The 20,895-nt window shown below is 38.2% G+C and overlaps 1 protein-coding gene across 1 annotated transcript; it reads left to right on the forward strand.

Moving 5' to 3' along the window:
• The first annotated feature begins 1,303 nt into the window (after positions 1–1,303).
• On the forward strand, positions 1,304–15,109 carry LOC139134819 (uncharacterized). The gene is made up of 7 exons (XM_070701880.1): positions 1,304–1,594; positions 7,421–7,597; positions 7,826–7,936; positions 11,203–11,331; positions 12,091–12,243; positions 12,769–13,089; positions 13,321–15,109. Exons 2-7 carry the CDS (start codon positions 7,498–7,500, stop codon positions 13,881–13,883), a joined length of 1,377 nt encoding a protein of 458 aa, XP_070557981.1. The 5' UTR covers positions 1,304–1,594; positions 7,421–7,497; the 3' UTR covers positions 13,884–15,109.
• Positions 15,110–20,895: the final 5,786 nt, after the last annotated feature.

A 20,895-nucleotide genomic window follows, 5' to 3' on the forward strand; every position in this document is an offset into this window, starting at 1 on the left:
TCCAGGGGTGGTGGACTCACTAGCTACGTTTCGAGCCTGAAAACAACTCGCTCTACGAGACATGCCACCACTGTAACTTGGCTGCGCTGCCCGGGTGAGTGTAACCTTGAATTTCATCGAAGTTCGTCCTCATATACTACCAGAGCTGTTACTAAAATACAACCCAATGTAAAATTTCACCGTTCCGATGTTTTCTCAGTAAGTGACCTTTCAGATCCTTAGACTGTTCAGAACCTATGAATAACGCCATAGAGTTGCGCAATGAGCGCTGGTTTCTCCAAAAGTAAAACTATTCTTGTTCAAAATTGGCAGAGATTTAATTAGAAGGTGTTGCTCCCATATTTTTTATTCGGATATATGAAGTACAATATTTAGGTTATGTGTAAAATGAGCGAAATAATGAGAAAAAGAGGGGAGGGAGGGAGGGAGGGAGAAGAATAATTCTCTACTAAGCCATCCAGTTGAAATTAAATCATTTTTTACGAGAATCACTCAAAATCAATATATAAAACCATTCAGGTTCATTCAGTGAATTATATGTTCACATTTTCATCGTACGATGCAATGACACAAAAGTGAATTTTTGAACAGTAAAGAATCTTATTTAAATGAAAAAAAATGTGTGAATAAATGCATTTTTCACCAAAAAATTAAATATGTCGTTATTACACCCAAAATTTTAGAAGTTAAAAGTTTTATTTGACTGAATTTCAACCTTTCAGTATTGTCAATTTTGTAAAATTTTTATAAGTGGCATCTAGGTCATATATGTCTTGTACTTCTTATAAAATAATTTGCTCAGTTTTTTTTTCACTATTCGGCAAAAATGTAGCCAAACATTCACAATTTGAATACTCTGTCATTATCGTCATTTTGGGTGCTCTACATGATAGCTTTGGGGGATAAAAATTTTGATCATATAGATGGGGATTTGAAATTGTTTGAGAGTAATTAGGATGGGGGATCTGAAAAAATAAGAATTCAGTCGCGATTCCTCTGACGACCACCCCCATCGTTATTTGTGAACGCAGCCTTAATAAAGTTGTGACCGAGTTTCAGTTGACCGTGCTCAGCAGCTTCTGGACATTGGCCTTGACACTTCGGGCAGGATAGGTTGGGCAGGCGGATCGGAATGACGGACAGGCAGACAAACAGAAGTACAGCTAGTGATCATTTCTCGATGGTGGCTGCGGCATCTGAATAACGAACGATCATCACAACGCTGCCGCGCATGAGCGCCACCATCACCATGCATAGGTTTTCCCAGGGTCAAAGTGTCAGTGCGGTGAAATAAGGTCAATGAAACAAACGTCGTCGAACGCACTTTACAGAGAGCGACACGTGCATGTCCCCACGCAGCAGTTATAAGCAAGGTCTCATATCACACTGCGGGAGTTCTGAAGTGCGGACCATATCCTGTACACAAAGTGGTTTTTTCTGTGAAACTAACACCGCGTCATAATGTATGACGTCACAGCTTGCACGACGTCGTAGTATACTCACGAAAACACAAACATAACACTCACCAACACGGAATGACGTGGTCATAAGAAGCTATTCCTGCATCGCAGTTAGATTCGTTGAAATAGTCAAGGTAAGCGCTTTGCTGATGTACAATTTTGGATTACAAATCACTTTAAATAATCGAAGCAAGAGGCCCAATATTTTTATTAAGTTAGGGCCTCTGCTCTGTTAAATCCTCGTATCTATATCCCATGCACGGGTGATTTGCAGCGACTGAGAGACCTGCGTGCGTTGTTATACCTTCACCACGATATGAACATTCAATTACATAATTGCACTTTTAAGTAAGGTAGTTAGGCTGGTCAGCTATCGCTCGCTGAGCTTTACGATTTGTTACCCAGTAAGCGTGGATAATTTTCGTTCACACTTCTACTGTCTATGGTATTTGTAATGTACCACGACATGTAAATTTATCGAAGTCCAATCATTCACAAAATACCCACAAGCTTGGTTTGTGTGTTGAATAAATAGTCCCGTCAAACCATTTGTCAGCATTCATCGAGTTTCATATCACAGCATGTCTCACCCGCCTTGTCCTGTCAGTGACCTGCAATACTTCATTGAAACGTAAATCCGTCTCGCTCCATGCACTCTCTTTGTTTCAGCTTTCAACTTTTCTTTCGAAGGTCGCAGTAAATTTTACAGACATATCACCCTTGCTCCGATGAAACCTGCCCTCCCGCCAATGACACAACACACATGGGCAGAATCAGACTACGTTCAAAAGCTATGGACGTCGTTAATGCGTATAGGCAGGGCTCACTGTTGAGCTGATAAACCAATGTTCTTTTACCATCTTACAGGACCATCTTACTTGTAGTGAATTAAATAGACTCAGTCTCTGTCGAAAGAACACTTTGCATGGCTCATGTAACCGATTTGTAATTTGAAATTTGGTAAATCACATAAATTGCGGAGTGAAAACATCGTAACGCAACGCCAAATGAGGGAGAGGACTTTGTGGTCGTTCTCAATTTCCTCTGTTTTAAATTTACAGCACGGCCATAACTGTAATTACTAAAACAAGATAGCGTTTCAACTAATAGATGTGCCTTATAAGTTTGTCATGTCACCCCAAAATATATTGAATATGCATTATTGTGAGACCCAAAGAGAAGCTTTTATGCTTGACGTCGACACAAGTTCTAAAACACTTTGGGCTCAACACTGAATTGGAACCTCACCGTCGTAACTCTTATACAGTGCTTGGACTACCCTGAATTCAGTCGTTTTAGTTAATATTAATTTATTTATTTATTTATCTATTTGCCTTACTCTAAATTCGAGTAATTTAAACTTATTTGCAGTAGTGTTATATGCAATAGTACCATATTATACAGTCTGTCCTTGTTCACACAACCATGCTTCTTACAGCCTGTCAGAGAAACAACATGCTATTTGAAACATTTCTCTCCGTCAAAAGTACTCAAGTGTTTGCCCTTTCATTGGCGTATGAGTCAGGCATCGGAAAAGTTACCTCTCAGGATACTTATTATCGGAATATTGTTCCATCCATCGCCCTGGAATGAGGCTACTGACTAGGAATATCGATGCCATTAAACTGTGTTTCCTCTTGGTCAGCAGGTTATGTTCTCATGCAAAAATGAGAATGTGTACTAAAGATTCTCATTTTGAGAAAAATTTTCTCATGCAATAATTACCGTAGAATTTTTTTCCTCCTTAATGATTAGGCCATCCCAGCATACCCAAAATGACTGTATTTCTTGAATTGATCATAATTGGTACAGTTAATTAAAGCAAATAATACATTCATAAATTTGAACTTGTGAAGTCCGATATCTTTATTTGCAGTGAAAATACTGAAATGTAAGACTGTCAAAGTAACGATGTAGACCTGCATTTTTCAATATTTTGTTCTGTGCAGCAATGTTGTCCAGTCATATTCCCTAACTGACAATAAAATACCAGGTATTAAGGCAAAAAAAATGTGTTTTTTCTCATCCTTGGTCTCATCCTCGGTCACTTACAAAAATGATGCGGTGACGCGCTTTTTGAGATCATATTCCGGGATTTAAGAGAGCTTTGATATTTATGTAAATTGATCGTACATGTTGACCTTTGTTGCACCATAGTACAAAGTGCTGTGCTGAGTGGACGAACCATGGATAGTATAGAAGCAAGACTGTCAATGATTTTACAAGTAACGCATCAGAAAGACGATAATTCACATAAAATAAAAAGATACAATCTTAGACTATGATAATGGTTTGACTCGCTGAACAAAATAAATGGGGATGTCAAAATAGACAAGATCGAATAAAAAAATAAATATTGTACATTACACCCACTCCCAAAACAAATCAAATGATTTTCGAAGTTAAATTAGACCCCCGAACATATCTAAAACCGCGTGCCGTCAATCTTCGAATAATGTTACTAAATGAGATTTGCGTTACGGAACTGGTTAAAATTATATTCCAACTTCGATTTCAAACGTACATGACGTTCAAATCTGCTGCACAGAGACGGCATCTTGCCGAGCTCACGTAGTTCAAAACGGTAATGCTCTTTTTTGCGAAATCTCCAGCAATTTCGCAGTTTGTGGCTCTTCGCAGCCGAAGCTACACGATCTCCTTCTTTGTCTGATCAAGCTTACCACCGGTAATGCCTTAATAAAGTTTCGGAGATCGAATCTCTTACTAGTTTAGTCATCGTCATCGCAAGCAGTAACGATCGCTCCGAATCTGAGTGACATCTGCTATGTGTCCGCGGTGGCAAAGGCATTGTCCAATTAAAAGACGGCTTCCATACCGAAAGTGGTCCCGACATCAAACATGTGCATTACGAGCGCAGAGACTTAATCATGGTTAATACAGGGTCACTGATTGGTTGAAGATTTTGGAGAATGTCGTGTTAGTTAATGTTAGTCGTGTTCTATTGCGTGTAAAACCAAGAAGTTTCCGGGCAAGCTGCAGGTTCGCTTTACAAACTCAGCAAAATGAAAGGTTTGGCGCGAAAACAATGTTTACATTTCCTTCGAACTTTTTTTAAAGTGGTTAGTGGTATATTTTGCAGTTTCGAAGGCCAAATGTCTTCGCAAAATGTACGAACACTAGAATATTTTCGTAAACATATGATTTTCTTCTGAAAATGCGAAAAAAACGAGCGGCAGCGGAAACACAGCATTAAGTTACATGTTTGATGGGCGAATGTCCAGAGGTTAATTGATTATGAACTGCAAGCAGTGTCTGTCTTACTTTCCTCATCAGCTCTTTGGATATTGATATTCACCAGCTATTGAAATGTCAATGAAAGTGGCAAAGGCAGGAAGTCATGTCAGCGATACTAGTCGGGTTCAGACTGGCCTAAAGGAAAGCTTACATAATAAAAAAAAACAAGACCTGGTGGTTAACATCCCGGTTTTATATAAGAATTTGACGATGGAGAGAATGCTGACATTTGACTCCTAGTGTTATGGGCAGAGCTCAAGCTTACATACACGTCAGGTGCGAAGTATCAGTTAAAGCAAATCACGTTTTTTAACTTCACTGAGTTACCGGCTAAGGCTGCAATTACAAATACTGTTAAACGGGGGGGGGGGGGGGGGGGGGGTGGAGGACTTCTATTTGTTGGCGGGAACAATAGCTCTGTGGACAAAGGCTATCCACATGTGAACGCTCTGAGGTCGAAGCCAATTCTGATTAACTATTAGGTGGCCTCGTCCCGAGACCGTCCCACCCACAGCCTCGAACCCGGCCCATTTAAACTACAATAAAACAAATATTATTGTTCACGTTAGGGGGCCTGGAGGAATTCAGGGGGATTCGAATATTCTGAGGGTAGTAGAGGGGAACTTGAAAGATTTGCTCTGCGTTTAAGGGGAGACTTGAAAATATGTTGGTTGGTAAGCAGTTCAATGAAAAATCCAATAACATTTTTATGCCATCCAATGGTTGTAACGTTAGTAATACTTTAAACAAAACCTAGCACCATTTTGTCGGATTTCATGACTTCTATTTCGAAAACATTCGCATTTCATGACTTCTATTTCGAAAACATTTAAAAATATGTGAATGCTGAAACAATAATTCAGTTTGTCAAAAAAGCCAGTAAATGTAAAAACTGTTGGTGATAATTGAATTAGAGTCCAGACTGAAAGTCATTTGACAATGATACACAAGCACTGTGCACAACAGGCTGTGTTGGCAAGCTGAAAACTGGACAGTTCAGTATGTTGTAGGAAGTAGAACAAGAACGCAGATGTATATACGAAAATAAAATTTGCCAAAATTATCGATGTTAATACAACTATCCTGCTACAGCCTGCGGGCAGTGTCACTGTACCGGCAGTGACAGAGATAGGTCTGACTCTGTTTATTAGAATAACAAAATATTAAAGATGGAGTCACCATGTTTGATTTTCCTCAAACGTACGATTAAATGTCACTGTTTTCACGACAATCACTGAAAATCAATATTATATATAAAACTATTCATTTCAAGTTCATGCAGTGACGAAATGTTCGCATATTCACAAAACATAAATTTAAAGTAAAATTTTGATCAGTAAGATTCTATTTTAAAGTTCCATTAGCTGTATCTTCTGGCGATTTTTCCATTAGTTTTGATTGAAATGATCACTGGCTCATGTTGAATAGCCTGTCAAATAACAGAGAATCGCATATTATCCGGAAACATTACGTGCCCTACAACTAAATTACATGTGATTTTACAACGAAAATTTCAATTTTTGTCCGGACAGAAATATAAACTCTGTTGACACGCGGATTGCAACGTAGGCATTCTTCTGCATCCGCGCGAGCCATTTACAGCAATTTCAAAATAAATATTCATTACTTATGCCCGGTACTTACGTCGTAGTCCATTGTCCCAGCACGTTGCGTAGCCAGATGTCTGGCAATCCACGACGCAATGTTGTTTTGATCCCGCAATAAACGTGAACTTGTACATCCGGCGTGATCGCGGCGTCACCATATCTGCGTTCTCCCGGCACGCTGAGCATGCCAGACGTCAACAAACGAGCTCGGAAGGGCAACACGTTTGAACAAAAATTAGCAGTTTTATGTGGCTATAACATCACTAATCATGTTGTTTCTTCGTAAAACAAAATTTTGAAACAAATATTAGCCTCCAACATGGAATTTTCCAAGGTAAAAAATGGTCAAATGTTACAAATAATGGCCTTTTAAATGAAAGCATGTGTGAATAAATGGATTTTTTTTTATTTTTCACCAAAATTTCAGAGATTAAAGTTTTATTACAGAATATTTCAACCTTTCAGTATTGTAAATTTTGTGAAACGTTTGTAATTAGCGTCTAGGTCGTATATGTCTTGAACAGTTTTTTTTTCGGTCGTCAGCTTGCTCTGTTTTTCACTATTTTGGAAAATATAGCAAGAAGTCCACATTTTGCGTGCTCTCTTATTATGCTCTTCAGCGGGTACCATTGACTCAGCAAGATTTTGAATAACTCAATTCAAGTCGGCTTAGAGTGATAAATCCAAAACGTCCACTGGTGCATTTAAAAATGAATTTAAAAAACTTGCCTTAGGAATATGTTCTACAAACAGCTTCTGGCAACAATTTTATAACCTCTACAGAATATATTATATGTGTGAGTCATAACAAGGTAGTGTCGAACACTGACTTTCCAGCAAAACTGCGCAATACACGTTTATTTTCCTTCCGAATCGTCTACATCTCTTATAAATATGCGGCTATATGATAGTTTTGGGGGACTTGAAAAGTTTTTCTCATATAGAGGGGGATTCGAAATGTTTTTTAGTATATTGAGGGGGATCTGAAAAATATAAGATTTCAATCGCGATTCCTCCAGCCCGCTCGCCATGATTTGTGAACACAGCCTAACATTTACAAGTGAATTGTAAATACCTATTTTTTTCCAACATACACAGATCAACTAGGAAGTTTAAGTTTCCGCCTTCTGTTTGAACTAAAATTACTTGGCGTGCACCTCACAGTGACTAACCAAATGCTGAAATACACTTTGAAGTCTAGTCGGAGTAAGCGTCCTTCTATCCTTTTCGGTGTGCTGTGCGTTTTATTAACTTTTCCACATGTCAAAGGTCGAGGTATGTCACTTTCGCTTTATAAGGTTCTGGCAGGTTTAACTAGTGCATCGCATTATCGTTAAGGAATTATTCTATGTAAAGAAGTATTCAAGTTGTCGCCTGGCAACAATTGAAAAAAATATTGAAAATATTAAAACTTCTCAGTAGACCTGAAGAGATTTTCGTATCGTATACTCTATGTTTATCTGTGTATTTTGCGATTATTTACTTGTTTGTTTGATTTTTCAGATTGTTACAGTGACGCCGACTGCAACGATAACGGACTGTGTGAATCTTATAGAACTGGCAAATGTTTTTGTAATCGTGGATTTCGGGGTAAACACTGCGAAGAAAGTTATGGCAAGTACAGATCGACTGGTGTGGTCGCGTATGTGTTGACGATGCGTGTTGTTCATCCTGTGTACATGCGTGTAACTTGTGTGTCCGACTCCTATCGTCTTGTTCTCGGAAATGACCTTGACTTACCACACCTGACACTGTATTGCTTATAGTTGTCATCATAGAAATGTATAAGTAAATAATTTTGCCATGGTTTCAACGTATTCTAATATTTCCTTCATGGTATGCCTATTGCGTCTTGTTAAAGGGCCAGTAATGCTAACTTTAAACCATTTTTTTCATTTTTTTTGAAATGGCATTTACAATTTATAAAAGTACATGATAAATGGTGCTGAATCGCACAGTATTCATGCCCAGCTAGACTCACAATCGTATATTACAATTTATAATAAAACAAGTGAAAAATGACTTCTTGTCCGGACAGGAATTCAGGCTTTGTTGACACACGAAACGCAACGTACTCACCATACCGCGCATGCTCAACCACATCTACGCAAGTTTTACCACAGGGTGACACAAGTGGCGATTGAAGTATGATAAACAATAAAGAATACTGCTATGTTTTTTTCCTTGTTCTCCCCCTTCTTGCCCTGTGTTTTCCTCGCTTTGTGCATATGACAGTTCAGTGTTAGCATAATGTATGCAGTATGTAGTGCGCCCTTTCTTGTTGACCGTTTGACAAGCTGTACAATATCCTTAATAAACGTTAAATATGGCAACTGTAAGGAGGTCAAAGCAGAAGCCTTTTACGAAAAGTTCGCCAAGAGAGGGCACACTACTTACTGCATATAACATGCTAACACTGAACCGTCAGGTCTCAAATGCACGAAACGAGGAAACATAGAGCAAGAAAAAAGAGAAAACGAAAAAAAAGGCTCGTACACAAAACAAGGTTTAATAGCAGTATTCTTTATTCTTTTTCATATTTCAATTACCACCTGTGTGACCCTGTTTTTACCGTGGCATCCAAACCCGGCGACTCGGCGAAGAAACGCGTAAAAGTTCGGCGAAATACCGGAAAGAGATAGATACTGACGCAAAATTTAAGTATTTAAGGTGGTTTACAGAGTGTTCCGACTGTAATGAGCTGTCCAAACACACGTTCTTAGCAGTTATTCTAACGATGGAAGTAGCTGATAGGCTGGTATGCTAAACTTCCTGCACTGCATTACACATTGTCACCGACCATACGGAGATAAAGTTTGCTGAATGACTTGAGAAGAGAGAAATACAAATAAAAACTCAATACTGCACCGTTGCAATATTTTAACCAGTCATTTCTTCCATTATGAAGTATTATGAAAATCTCGTCGAAAATAAATGACGGGACACTGCTCTGTCTACTAAACGATTTTTTGTATTTGGCCATGCTCCTTGGTTTATATGGTACACACTACGCTGTAGGCCAACATGATAGGCAACGCAGCCTATTAACTTCGCATATCGTTGCCGAAATTGAAAACGTTAAAAAAGGAACAAAATATGTCTTGAATGCAGTACAAAAGTCTTACTAAAATAAGTAAGACTTTATATTAAATTTAAAAGAAATATTTCTAAATAATATCGAAACGGGTATCTAATCCTCACGAGGAATAGTAGTAGTCTGGGAACAATAGCATTACCGGCTAGCTGCGATCGAGCTCCTCCGAATACAATAGATTCCGGCCCCACTGCAAAGTCGTCCCCATACGCAGTCGGCCCAACAGCAAACTAACCTCTTGGTTTGATCACAGGGCACAGAGACTCCTTCTTTGTTTGTTTGCCTGTGTGTTTATGAGTCTGTTTATTTGTTACAAATTATTATTTCAATATACAATAAGGAAACAATAAGGAGTTGTATTTGTGTTCATATTTGTCAATAAAAAAACGGTTTTGTTTGTTTTGTTTGTTCAAGGGTGTTTTTTTATCTGTTACGTCACGATAAATATGAACACAAATACAACTTCTTATTGGTTCTTTATTGTATAAGGAAATAATCATAGGTAACCAATAAAGAAACAAACACGCATAAACAAACAAGCAAACAAACAAACAAGGTGCCTGAGCGCCCTATGGTTTGATTCCGTTGTTTACGTAATGATTCATCTACTGGACTTCAACAACTGTACAATTTGCTGAGGACTGTGATTTTGGCTCTAGTCTAGAGACGATCGGAGGGAGCTTAGCGTACCGTCAGGCTTTCTCAGAGAGAAGAACTGTCTTTTTAACCTCATTTGAATGTTATTGATACAAACATGGTTGTTTGAACAAGTTCACATGTCCAGCCTGTGATGCATCAATACCTCAAATATTGAGACGGTGGCAAGCTAATGTGGGGCGACGACTCTGGGTGAAAAAATATTTGCATCTTTGATGGTCATTGGTACGGTGGCCATACTGGATCATATCATGACAAAATTAATGTGCACATGTATGACATAGATTAACGTTGTTGCACCAACTTTAAATGAAATCGGTTGAGACTTGTCTGAGTTGTGACTCCAGACAGGAAAAAAGTTACAAAATGGCCATCAGGCGGCACATTGGATTGTATCACGAAACAAATTAATTGCATATGTATGACATACATCGATGCCCTTGTACAAACTTTGAGTAAGATCGGTTAAGACATGTCTGAGTTATGGCTCCGGACAAGAAACAATCATTACAAAATGGCCACCAGGCCGCCATATTAGATCGCATTGTGAAGCAAATCGCCGTGGATATGTATGACATAAGTTAATATCCCTGTACCAACTTTGAATGATATTTGTTGAAATATGTCTTAGATATAGCTCCGGGCATGAAACAATCGTTACAAAATGGCCACAAAGCAGCCTCATTGTATCGTACCGTGAAATAACTTGATATTCATATGTGTGACATTGGTCAATGTCCTTGTGATAACTTTGAATGATATTGGTTGAATTATGTCTGAGTATTAGAGGCTCCGGACATGAAAAATTCGTACAAAATGGCCGCCAGGCGGCCATGTTACATCGCATTGTGCAACCAATTGACGTGCGTATGTGTGGCATAGGTCAATGTCCATGTACCATGTACAAACTTTGAATAAAATCGATTAGACATGTCTGAGTTATGGCTCAAGACATGAAACAAAGCGTGACAAAATGGGACTAAAAATACAATCAAAAGTTAGAGCTATCATCCCTTTCATAAATGCACACAGTCAAATTCAGTTTCAGCATTTTACGTCAAAGGAAGGCAAAGTTATAAGATTACCCTACTACAGAGTAGTCATATATTTCGTTTGTCTCTGTTATTAGATTGTTTAACTTCACGCGACTGTAATTGGTCAGGATTGTGCAGAAACGAAGTATGTAATTGTTTTGATGGATTCAATGGTACACATTGTGAAGTTCAGATCGCGAGAACAACAACAACAGTCATTCCTGGTAAGCACTCTTCCGTTTTTTACCCGTTTCGGCCGGCACCACTCCCCCTCTAAATTCTAACGTCATTCAAATCACTTGTTTTGTACAGGCATTCTTGTATTTGCATTCGCTCTAGGAAAAGAAACTTCACACAAGTTTTTATGAAGATAACTGAGTTCTCTGTTCGGTTTTAATTTCAGTTAAGATCAGACATAAAAACTATTCTATTGCCCTGAGATATTTCAAAATTCAACTGCATGTACGCAACTGGCATTCCCAGTTCCTGATCGACCAGAACCATGGAGAATTTCATTAAACTCTCTAGAAATGTAGCTAAGTCTCGGACTCGCTTCCACTGGCCAATTCTTGGTGCTCCGGTAGTTCACGTACACGTATACTGTATATGAGAGAAAAACTTATTTTTTATTGTTGATGTAGCCCTGATTATTCACTTGATTTTCCAAGAAAGGGTGCCGAAAAGCTGAGCAAGAAACTGATGAATTAAACTGAATTGAATCTCGAACTTCATTCAGCCTTTCATTTTCCGTATTCATCCAGATGCCAGAGTAGCAAAACTTGTATAAGTTTATAACCCAAACATACATATCACACGACAGCGAATGGACACGTGTCACATGAAATTTACCCGCCCATCAGAGACATGGTCCACTTCTGAACAAACTTTAAAATTTATATGTAAACGAGTCGTTTATTTTTCATTGAGCGCATATCAAAATTTAAGTTATGGCTCCAATCTTATTTCAATACCTACTCGAACAGATTGTTCCCAGCGTGAAGATTGTAATGGAAACGGCTTATGTATCGAAGGAACCTGTTATTGTTATAGTGGATACAGCGGACGACACTGTCAGGTTTGCCGTTGGAACTGCTATCATGATGACACTACAATGCCAATTTTAACAATAAATAGAGGTAAATCTACAGTTTATGTGACTTTGTAAAAATGTTTGAGGATCAGTCCAACAGCTGTCGTTCGTAACAAAAACTGCAACGAAGTTTCAAAAAGAAAAAAGAGCTGTTTTTCGAACGTTGGTCAAAAATTCAAGTCCAGTTCGACAAGTCACTGACAATTGTATTATCATTGTTTTAAGTGTGCCGTGACAGTCTTTGTCAACGACTGAAAAATACACACAGATGAAAATTAACGAAAGTTTTGGGATCAAATATCATGCGATTTGGTCGAAAGCCTTTTCAGTATTATCGTATGAGAACATTACGTAGAAAGCTTGAATGCTTGAGTGACAAGGAACTTATTACAGAACAAGCTCTGAAATTGGAGACAACTCAAACCGCTTTATCGATCTCGGTATCCAGAAAGTATAAATTTAATGTGTCGTACTTTCTTAGAAAATACCAACAATTAGTTTCTAAGTGTTAAATGAGGAAATACTAGTGGGTTCGTTCAACCATGCTCTGTAATATCTGTTTCCCCTTCAGGTCTATGTTCTGATCCTAATCGGTGCGGGGAACATGGCCGTTGCTACTGGTATCGAACCAAATGTGAGTGTGATTATGGTTTCTATGGTGACAACTGCGAAAGATCTAAACTACTTGAGGATGCGGAAAAATCTGACAAAATTAAAAGCGTTTCGTTGATCGTTATCTACACCATCACTTGTATAGTGTCACTCATCAACATTTGCGTTTTCACGGGGATGGTACGAATGACATGGGACTGGAAATGTCGGCGCCGAGACCCTGAACCAAATGTACCTTGGTGGCAGCAACAGTCTTGGATAAATCGAAGGAACGTTGTGCGTGAGTACCGTATTACGATATCAAATCAAAGGCAGGTATAACGGTGGGGCCGGGCGAGAGAGATTGGGAGGCAGAGAAGTTTGTAATCATTGTGTTTATGATGGTGATGACAGTGCTTTTAAAGAAACCAAAAACTGACTTGCCAATACCACTGTCATCCGCAGCTGGCCATTTTCTGTAATCACGATTCTTCACGATTGACAGAATGTCTTTGTTGTACAATCTTTAAAGGTACTCGGACCAGAGCTGAAAACTCCGCTCGGATTTCATTAGACAGTATTCGAAGACCAATTGATGTTGGAGAAGATGACGGCGGCTTTCGCAGTTCTCCGCTTGTCCCACATGTCGATCACCATGTTGACCAGCCGAATTTCCCCGAGCAAGCTACGCCACACCAATCACCTACAGTCGACATGGACCATCCGCCTTCATATACAGCGGTGACGGGACAAAGAGGTTTGCCATCGACTACGACGATGACGTCAGAACAACACGAAGTGCAAGACTTAGATTTACAGCCGCGAGACAACTATGTGTCAGGCGTTCCCTTGGAGAGCGAAATTCCACCACCACCGACTTACGAAACGGCGCTGCGACTGGAACCGCACTCAAATTCTCATCTGGGGCAGCTGTCTCTTACAGATGTACAACGTGTGTCTGAGGAGAGCCAAACGCTTGAAAGCCATCATCCTGACAACATAAGGCCGGAGGATGTGTCAACACCAGATATTAATGAACACTACAGCCAGGTTACAGAATCAATGGGAGACCAGTCGGTTGAAATCTTTATTTGACCTGAATTTCACCAAAAAATCGTCACGAAAAACTTTAACTACTATCATCACTGCATTTAAGTGTTTTTTGCCGGTTTGAACGTATTTGTTTCACTTAAATGTTCACGGAAAAATACCGTCCCATTAGAGGCTCGATATAACATAACTATGTATGCAGCAAATAAGAGTACCTACTCTGCAATGAACAGTCTTTCTTTTAATATTTCAAAAGTATAAACGATAGCGGTGCAGATTAGAGTTAATATCATATACCATGTAGGATTTTTTTCCTTTAAAACGGTGTTTGAGCCAATATAATGTGTAAATCATCAGTCGCAGCGATAGGAATGTTCACATAAGTTAAATCAAAACAAAACAAATTGGATTGTAAAGCAGGTGCACGTGATTTACAGATCTGAGATATTACAGTTTACTATTGCTTGTTTACATAAACAGAGACACTTTATAAACAAGAGTACCATTAAACCCTCAATAAATACCAAATGTTTACTTTAAATTTATTTAGCTCGCTCAGACTATGCGACTTAGTCAAGCCTCGAGTGTGGCATGCATAGCGGATATTTAGAAAATGCTCAAAGCACAAGGCCTTGTCCAGGATCTCGACTATACGTATTCTTGCTTTCGTATGGACGGAGGCCAAATACGTAGTCGAGATCCTAGACAAGTGCAAGTCTAAACACAGGGAAAATGAAATTAAGCCGACACTACACGAACATTACATTGAATAAAAATCTCCACCGAAAATTAAACTTTGGCACGGTACAAACCCCCCGGGTGTTCAAGGAGGGCCCTAAAAATTCATATTAAGGGAGTTTCAACATTTTACTCAATGCAAATCATATACCGATAAATCACTCTGAATAGCGCGGAAAACACTTCTTTTATAACCACTTCTCTGACTCAGAGGTCATCCAATGAAAAAGCTGTGTTTCAATGAATGAATAAACATTTGTGCTTTTGAAACGTGTAATGCTGACCGCAAATATGGGAACGAGAAATGACAGTGACGGTTGACTATCATGGAGGTACTAAAACAATGGGCTTGAGAGAAAGACATGCAGGCAAATAAATCAATTTGACCGTACACCCTCGATGAAGTGTTCGAGAGTCTATGATTTAACAGATATAACTAGGTTTATATTGGATTTTTCATAGTTTTCCCGATGTGCTTATATGTATAACACATTGATGTCTTTTGATGAAATTTTGATATCATATTTGTTACACATCTAGTAGTAAGCATTTCTGATCACTTCATCCTAATGGATTAGATATTCGTCAATTGTCAAACCTTTACAAATGCACTAAGGGACACAAATTGTTCATAGTTTGTACCATAGACTACAATTAGTAGAGGGGATAAGTGAGAAAATATGACACTTTAAGCAGTCATTTTCAAAAATCAAATTTCTTGTACACAAATGCCCATCTTACCACCATACATTCCAGTAAAGTCCATCTAAGTCAATTACCAAACATGTGTAAATGCGCAGATATACATGTAGGTAATATTTTATTGGAAAAACACTGTTCATAATTTGCGCCGTAGACAACCATGTTCAGTGAAATGACACTTTTTGATGAAATTCCAAAATCAAACTTCTTATACACTTGTGCACTTCTAATCTTTATATTCTACTACAATACACTTACATTACTTGTCAAGCATATATGCACAAGTGTATCTTGTTTTGTATTGGGGGAAACTTGTTCATAGTTCGCGCCATAGACAACAATGTAGAGTGAAATGACCCTTTCAGATGAAAGTCAGTTATCTAATTTCTCGTACACAAATGCGATTTCACCATACTCTGGTCGTGTAAGTTGAGTGTGTGTCTGTGCAGCCTTTATTAGCTCCCGCTTCGGTGTGTGTGGTATCTATCTATCTATCTATCTATCTATCTATCTATCTATCTATCTATCTATCTATCTATCTATCTATCTATCTATCTATCTATCTATCTATCTATCTATCTATCTATCTATCTATCTGTCTGTCTGTCTCTCTGCCTATCGGTCTCTGTCTGTCTGTCTGTCTGTCTGTCTGTCTGTCTGTCTGTCTGTCTGTCTGTCTGTCTGTCTGTCTGTCTGTCTGTCTGTCTAATATGATGGACAGTTTCACACTTGTACACGAGACCAGGCCGAAGAAGAAACTTATCAATGTAAAGTGCTATAGGTGTATCAACGTTCACAAAATAGTGTAGACTGCGGTGCACAAAAGATCTCCTTGAATGTAATGGTACTGCTTACTTCCACTCCGGGGTACCTGTTATCATTTTACAATACATTTTCCATACAGTGTAACAAAGATGTAAATGATCAGAAGGTATGCCAAACTTGATATTTTTTCAAAATTGTATGTGTATCTATGTTATTTTTCCTTTTTAATTTTTTTAAATCCATGTTGGAACGCTGTACTAACTTATTCACACATTATAGTCTATAGTATTATAGTATTATAGTCGGGTCGGAAGGTAGGATTCCCATGCACCCCATGGATATATTTTTAACCAACATTTTTGTAATCCTTAGGGTCTATAGTTAATGAATTTTGATGTTCCCAAAATCAAATATTGTCCCATGGCGTTCATTTGGCGCCATCTTGGCCGCCATCTTGAATTTCAACAATGGGGTAGGGGTCACATATTTACCGCTCGACGGAAACAGAAACAATAAAATACTATAAATTTACATTTTTAAAGCCAAGATTGTGGCCTTTCCACTGTTACATAACTTAAAGTGGATAAATTAATATTCGAATGTCGATTAGACTTTATATAGGCCATTGACCGTAAATCATAAAATTTGCTAAATTTCAGACCCACTAATTAGGTTCCTGTTCCTCCAAACAATTTTTCATAAGGTAAGAACTTAGTGCAATAAGCAAGAAAAACAACATTAAAAGTATGTGTCTTGAGATTTAGTGGTTGCATGAGCTTGTTTTCTTAACACGTGACTAAATTCAAAAGTTTATGTTACTTTACTGATATTTACTTGTTAAAATGAACATAAAAAATACTCTTCAGGGCATGAAATAACACTAGAAAGTTAAATGGTGGTAAATAAAAGACGTTTTACTCATTTAGATAACTCAAACAAGGGAAAGAAAGTTCACAGCCATATAACAGCTTGGATTTCAACAAAATCGCTTATTTGATATAACTTTTGGATGAGGCATCACAGGAAGAATTTAGGGAACAGGACAGTTACCCCCGGACATTTAGTTCCCGAACATTTGCCATCTACCATTAACCCCCGGCTATTTACCACCGGACACTTACCACTCGAACACATACAACGCAAGACATTTACCACCCGGACAATTACCCCCTCTTTTTAAAATTAATTTTAAAGGATGTCTGATTCATCATATTTATTTTCAAACAATTTCAACTTTGTTTCGACATAGCGTAGACACTGTCTATGATTCAAATAGCCTTATGGACTGTATTTCATATGTTGGTGCTGAAGAAATTGGTATATATTTTAAGAAACATCTGACACACATTCTAACCGTAAAACATCAAACTGAAGATGTATGTAACTTTCGATGCAACCCCGTTTTGACTAGAGAAACAAGAATGAAAAAAGAGAAATATTATTAGAGTCACGGTTAGGTTTAGGGTAAGGCAATAAAATGATTGTATAGAGACATCATTTTAGTCCGTTAACATCATATAGTTGTTATTTTAATGTCATAAGCGCTATTTAAAGATTCACTTTTTTAAAGCACGATTCCCAATATATTGGAAGGGTGACCATTTTTCAGTAACCGTTGATGCGTGATTCATTTTTAACGTTTACTGATGCCTACTCCGTAGAATTTTAATCATGTTTTTACTTGGACTGTTATTACTCTGCAGAAATTTTGATCATTTTTCACCATGTACAATTTTACCTAATTTGATTGTTTTTACACTTTACGTTTCTTGTCTTGCTTTCTGGTATTTTTTATCGATTTAAGTGTGTAAAGCGCACTGTGAAGTATGTGAAGTGCGTTTTTAAAGAAATAAATATTATAATTATTATCCATTTATAGTATTCATTTATTATACAATGCATGGTTAGACATACATTTTCAAGTTCAAGATTAATATTTCAACTGACAGCCGCAGACAACTCTGCATGGCGTAGGGGTTAGAGAGAGGGTCTTTAGTATCGGGCGTTCGGGTTCGCTTCCCTGTTTAGGCATAGGGTAAAATTTAGAATGTGTGGTAACACTTGCAAGGCGTAGCAAAAAGTAGGTCATGTGGCACCAGCAGGAGAAATTACTCGAAAAAATGCAAACGCAGTCTTCGCGATCGTTCGGGAACCTTCTTTTTCATCATTTCCCATTTGTCATCATTTTCGACAAAGCAATATTGTCGTTATAAATAGTACTGGGGGGGGGGGGTAAATATCCGGGTGGTAAATGTCTTTGGGGGAAATGTCTCGGTGGTAAATGGTTGTTGGTAATTAGCCGGGGGCAAATGTCTGGTGTTGATTGTCCAGAGAGTATTTGTCTGGGTGGTGACGGTCCTCGAACCAGAATTTATGCTTGTGTTTTCGGGCAATTTCGGCATAAGGCATCAATATGAAAGTACTTTTTAAAGATGCAAACAAGTTCAATACGCACAATTTTTAAAACTATATGTCAAAACTTAATGTATTTCACACCAACAAACTCTAAAGTAGATTTCATAGTCTTCATGCTAAGTTCATATGACAGCAGCAATAATTAATCCCTTTTCTTTAATTGTATCGCGAGTGATATAGAAGCAATAAAGCACCATTTAGAAGGGATACCACACGGTTTTGACCGGTAAACAACATATACTCACGAGCTCCACTCGTGTGTACAAGGAGTGAAATGGTCAAAACCGAGTGGTATACCCAACCTATAGGGGTTGTTTACTGCTATATAATATCAGTATATTGAAACTTGTTATGAAAATAAAAACAATGTGAAAGAAACCCACTTTGGAGATAGGAATGGCCAACTGTGCAGTATATCATAAATAAAGACACAATCACGTGATCGTCTGGGCGAATCAGAGCTCACTATTAATAGTATTACTTTTAATACCACGCGGGAACACGAGAGAATCTTTTATCGCTCAAAACCAGTCACCATTAATCCGCAATATAGCTTCTCCATACTAAAATAGATGGACAACACTTTACCCTCCTTGCCAGATAACAAGAGATCATAACCAATTTGTGGAAATTATTTTACAACGCAGAACACTATTACTCCCAATGGAGATTACATTTTCGACTGGGTACTAAAAATTCAATAGCAAAATAATTCTGGAACTAAAACCCGAAAAGCCAATGTCACAGGACACATTCAAATTACGCAACTAAATAGTAAACAGAAGGCGAACAAGCACTCTATACACCAGGCAATAAGAAAGCGAGACAAACCTCATAAAATGACTAAAAAGGCTTATATTCCCATTGACACCTCAATGTTTATAAAGCCTTGTACGTGAATCTATCATTATTTTCTTATCGTGGATGACATTTAGCCAATGTTAGACCCTGACGTCTTTGAAGCATAGACTCTAAAAACGGACGTTTTAGGGTCCATGCTTGAAGACACCGTTCCACCAGTATGACCGAATCAGAGAGACCAGATTGATATAACTTTCGAGTTAGATCAGCCACCAGCAGCTGAGAAAAAAGTAGTCAAAAATAATCATCAGAGTCAAGCGAGCTGGACAACGGCTTTACACACAATACTCCGCAGAGAGGGCATTCTGACACAATTCACAAAAAGCGTTCAAAAGCTTCGTTAAAGGCATTTTTCGCAATCCCTGGGCGTGGCTGGTTGCGTGGCAAATGTAAAATATTAGTCATGCTGAATCAAGGTTTAATCAAGTAATAGCTTATTTATAGATTTAGAAAATCCTAATCCTGACAGTAATGATGGAATACAAACTTTGTAAAAAGTGATTTGTATGTTGTACATTCCATGTTGTGCAGTACTGCATGGACAGTTTATACATTGGGCAAGTATTCTATGCTGTTTTTCCATAGTTAGGTCCCTACAGTCCGAGATAAGTCTTTCTATAGTGTCAACCATTTTCTTCGACTACTGTAATCTACTCCGATAAATTCCCACTTAAGTCATTTGTATGATTACACAGGGAAGGCTACCTTTCACAGCCTAACATTTGAGATATTTGACAACAACATGTAATACATGCAATATTCATGTTTTTCTTAAATAACATAGGAGAAAGTCATACTCAATGTAAATATGTGATCCCAGATGAAAAGCTTCAGTTGACGTAATATTTCAACTTTCCACGATTGTAAAAAGGTTGCGAAACCTTTATGAGTGGTATTTTACTTATTATAATATTTTTTCGGTGGGTCACCATGCTCAGTTTTTTCACAATATTGGTAAAGTATAGCAAGGAATTCACGATTTGCACACTCTCTCATGATCGTCATTATGGGTGCTCTTCAGCGGACCCCATTTACCCTGTCAGATTTGTTGGATTAACTCAAGTCGGCTCAGACTGATAACACAAAAAATCCACTGATACATTCAGGAACTTGTCAGTTTCTTCGGCCGGGAGTGGATTATTTTTTGCGGAGGAAAAAAGTGGCTGACCCCCCTCCCCCATTTCAACTTTCGAAATAAGGGTGACCTCCTATTGCAACTTTCACAAACGCGGTGACTCACTACCCTGCGACGGCAATACCACTACTCACTATGCTCAGTGGTACTGCCGTTGCATGTTTATGTGTTGCATGAGCTGTTCAGTCAATCATTTCAATCTTTTTTTCAATATGCTGTTGTCTCTTACACTCTCTCTCTCACACACACACACACACACTCTCACACACACACACACATATTGATAATAAACAAACGTTGGTCCACTTTTTTACTATGAAACCATGTTGAAAAGCCATAAAACTATCTCTAATGTTACCGCCAAATGCAATACGACGTCAAAACCTTCTGTGTGAAAACATTCTGTTGGTTGGTTGATCCCATAGACAGTAGAGAGGGGTC

This window comes from Ptychodera flava, chromosome 6, assembly GCF_041260155.1.
Source record: "Ptychodera flava strain L36383 chromosome 6, AS_Pfla_20210202, whole genome shotgun sequence".
In the NCBI taxonomy this organism is placed as follows: domain Eukaryota; kingdom Metazoa; phylum Hemichordata; class Enteropneusta; family Ptychoderidae; genus Ptychodera; species Ptychodera flava.

Coding starts and splice junctions, on each gene's coding strand:
- LOC139134819 (XM_070701880.1), top strand. CDS start 7,498: ATGCTGAAATACACTTTGAAGTCTAGTCGGAGTAAGCGTCCTTCTATC. Junction 7,598..7,825: donor TCCACATGTCAAAGGTCGAG/GTATGTCACTTT, acceptor TTGATTTTTCAG/ATTGTTACAGTGACGCCGAC. Junction 11,332..12,090: donor AACAACAACAGTCATTCCTG/GTAAGCACTCTT, acceptor CTACTCGAACAG/ATTGTTCCCAGCGTGAAGAT.